This window comes from Cynara cardunculus (genome assembly GCF_001531365.2).
Source record: "Cynara cardunculus var. scolymus isolate 2C chromosome LG 9, CcrdV1, whole genome shotgun sequence".
Taxonomy (NCBI): Eukaryota; Viridiplantae; Streptophyta; class Magnoliopsida; order Asterales; family Asteraceae; genus Cynara; species Cynara cardunculus.
Genome location: NC_037536.1, coordinates 14,206,099 through 14,209,580, shown reverse-complemented (window position 1 = coordinate 14,209,580; position 3,482 = coordinate 14,206,099). Strand labels below are relative to the sequence as shown.

Sequence of the window (3,482 nt, the reverse complement as noted above, 5' to 3'; positions counted from 1 at the left end):
AATAATTTATTTTTGGTTTAATAATATAACATTTTATAAATATAATAATTAAGTATTATGTTAATTATATTTTAGATTTTTTATATTTAAAATGAGATGTTTATTCTGTATTTGATCATGTTTATCTGTAGTTAGTTACACGAATTCAGATATGAAGTTTAATAAGTTGTACTTACGCACATTAACTTGCAATCTTGATTTTAAGTAATATGCATTAATAAACAGTACTTTACGCATATAAAGTGGTTTTTAAGAATTTTTGTCAAATGGTTTATAATATAGTATAGATGATTATCCTAATTATATTTTAGATTTTTTATATTTAAAATAAAATGTTTATCCTGTATTTGATTATGTTTATCTACAGTTAATTACACGAATTCAGATATAGAGCTTTAATAAGTTGTACTTATGCACCATCTACTTGTAATCTTGGGTTTTAAGTAATATGCATTAATAAACAATACTTTACGCATAAAAATTGGTTTTTAAGAATTTTGGTCAAATGCTTTATAATATAGTATAGATAATTGAACTAATATTACATATTATTCATATGGTTCGAAATATATACAACTTTTTTGGAATTCAAGGTTCAATCTGGGAACCAGACCAATTTAAGCTTATAAGAAACTCACAAATCTAATTTTCTATCAATATGAGATTGATTGTTATATTTTTTTTCATGTAAAAATAATATTTAAAGTGTATTTTAATGTTAATTTCAAAAATCCTAATTATAAAAACACGTATAACATTTTTACGTAAAAAAGATACTTTGTTATAAAATTGGGATCATTTAGAACCGAATTTGGGACCGTAGTCTTCGTCTTTTGGGACCGGTTTTTGACCATCAAAATAGTTGCATATTTGAGGTCCATTTAAACGAAACCCAAATGGATATGACCCGCAAACCCTTCTCAAACACCAGGCCATAAACAAAAGCAGATAAACCAGAAGAGTTTCTTGAACCTTAGCAACAACCACATCCATGGCTTCCATCAAACCATTTTCAACCCTTTCTTCTCCATTAAACCAAACCATTCCTTCATTACACAACTCATCGTTTTCCTTCAAACCCATCTCGTCTTCTTCGTCGTCATCCGTATCGCAAAGAGGTCAAGTTGCAGTCTCTGTAGCATTCAATCCAAGTGGGAACTTTGACCTCTCACTGTATGATGAACAAGAAAGTACGACCTTCATCATCATCATCTTGTTATCATTTCTCTTTTCATTCTGAAATTGTACTCAGTTTTCTTTTTGTGATATATGTTCTCAATTTGTTGAATTTCTGGGGTGTTTGGAATTGCTTATAAAAACAACTTATTGACTTATTCCGGTGTGGCACCGGTAATAAGCACTTTTGAGTGTTTGGATATACAACTTATACGGTGTCAAACCGGTAATAATTTTTTTTTTTAAAAAGTTAAACCCTTCTGACTTATAATAAGTTGATAAGTGTTTTTGTAGAAAAGTATAAGTTGAGAATCGGGAAACCAACTGCTTCATTTATTATTCAAGATCTTGTTGAATGTCATGGTATATAATTTGTAACAATACCTTATATTTCTGTATATTGACAGATGTAGAACCAGCACCTCCACCGATGCCTCCAAAAGACGGTCGATATGAAGTAGTCATCGACAAAGACATAATTCGACGTCTAGATATGTCTTCGTTTTCTAACGCCACCGGAATTACGACAACTTCAACGGGTTAGTAGCATTACATGAAATATGGGGAACATAAAAGTATTTGTGCGATTTATTCCATTTTGTTGATCTTCACGTAGTTGATCCACGGGAATTTCTTGAACGCACGATCGGATTCACAATTAATTACGACAGAGAAGATGAACACGATCCACGAGAACTATCGGAATTCCCTGATATAAGACTATGGTTTGTTAGACTTGATGCTGTATATCCATGGCTTCCAATCCTACTGGATTGGCGAGCCGGAGAACTTGCACGCTATGCAGCCATGTTGGTGCCGCATCAGGTACATTATGGGTTATATTTGACAAACTAAACTAACTAAAATTCCAACTGTTCGCTAGTAAACTAACTGTTAGTTGATAAACTAGTTGTTAATTGATAAGTGAAATGATTTTAAAAACAAACATTAAAATTAACTGAAAGAAATATAAGTGGTATGACTGGAAAACGCACCGGAGCTTATTAAACCCATATCTGAAGTAACTTTTTTAAAGTTAGCTTATGTATACTCAAAACGAGATTTTCATTTAGCTCAAAAAATAAGGTAGCTCATGATTGACAAACAAGGCTTAGGGGCTGTTTACCAAATCTTTTTATTAAGTCATGTATGAATAAATTTGTCTGTCTGGATAAATGGGTGTTGTTGTTTACTTTTTTTATCTGAACTAACAGTTCAAATAACATAAATGACCGACTTACCCCCCAATATTAATTATTTGAATATCAAAACAAACAAAAAAATCATAAAGAGACCAAAGATGGGGTGTCTCATATGGGAAGGAGGCGCTGCTTTAAATAAGGGGTAGGGGTGTCATTTTTGTGGCTGAATGAGGACAACACACCATTTCTATCTGTGCGATTAAGCCATGTTCTGTGCGAATAAATCGTAAGTAAACAACCCAAATGAGTTGTGCGAATAAGCCAGATAGACCAATAAGCCTAATTAAGCTGCAAGTAAATAGCCCCTTATATAATACCCTAAGACTAGAAGTAACACGAATTTGATCTTATTTTTTATAATCGTATGTAAAAGATTGCGATCAAAAGCTCAAAATTATCGAGTATGAAATCTTTTGATTTTTACAGATGAGCATGAGAATGGGGGTGGTGTTCAATCCGGAGGCATTAGAATTGTTCATAATGAAGAAAGTGTTTATATCGTACTCTTGGTTGAAAGAAAACGATATCCCGAAGCCGAGATTGAAGGTTATAAATATGGCAAGAATGCTCGGGTTTGGAATCGGTGAGGAACTGTTCGATATGATTGATCGACATCCAGTTTCGTCTCCATAAGTTTGGATATCGATTGACATTCATTGTTCATCTTCGTAATTTGACCATCAACTGATCTATCGACATGTGTTTTTATCTCCAATACGATATTTCTCACAAACGATAAGTCGCTTTCGGTAATATTTTTCGTCATTATACGTATAAATGATGTATAATGGAAAAAATAAATTGTGTAAATGAAATAAACAACTTCTTAATTCAGAAAATATAACTCCAAAGGAGTGAGATTGTAGGAGGTCTATGGCCCAAATAATAAGCCCAATTTTCTATATTTAATAATGAGCTTGAGCCCAATTGATGTTGCCATCTTTTTTTTTATTAACCTGAATATCCAATCCGCTATGCAAGCCGACTAATCCCAGACGGACCACCTGCTTTGCAGATAGCCTAGAGTCACCGCATTTGAACCTCCGTGGCCATAAGGAGATTTTTATTTCTCCTTGGATTTGAACCCGAGACCTCCTAGTACTT

The 3,482-nt window shown here is 32.8% G+C and overlaps 1 protein-coding gene across 1 annotated transcript; it reads left to right on the top strand.

Annotated features, from left to right (window-relative positions):
• The first annotated feature begins 898 nt into the window (after positions 1-898).
• On the top strand, positions 899-3,143 carry LOC112518360 (protein CHLORORESPIRATORY REDUCTION 6, chloroplastic). The gene is made up of 4 exons (XM_025126023.1): positions 899-1,190; positions 1,584-1,715; positions 1,793-2,001; positions 2,805-3,143. Exons 1-4 carry the CDS (start codon positions 992-994, stop codon positions 3,009-3,011), a joined length of 747 nt encoding a protein of 248 aa, XP_024981791.1. The 5' UTR covers positions 899-991; the 3' UTR covers positions 3,012-3,143.
• The last annotated feature ends 339 nt before the right edge of the window (positions 3,144-3,482 follow it).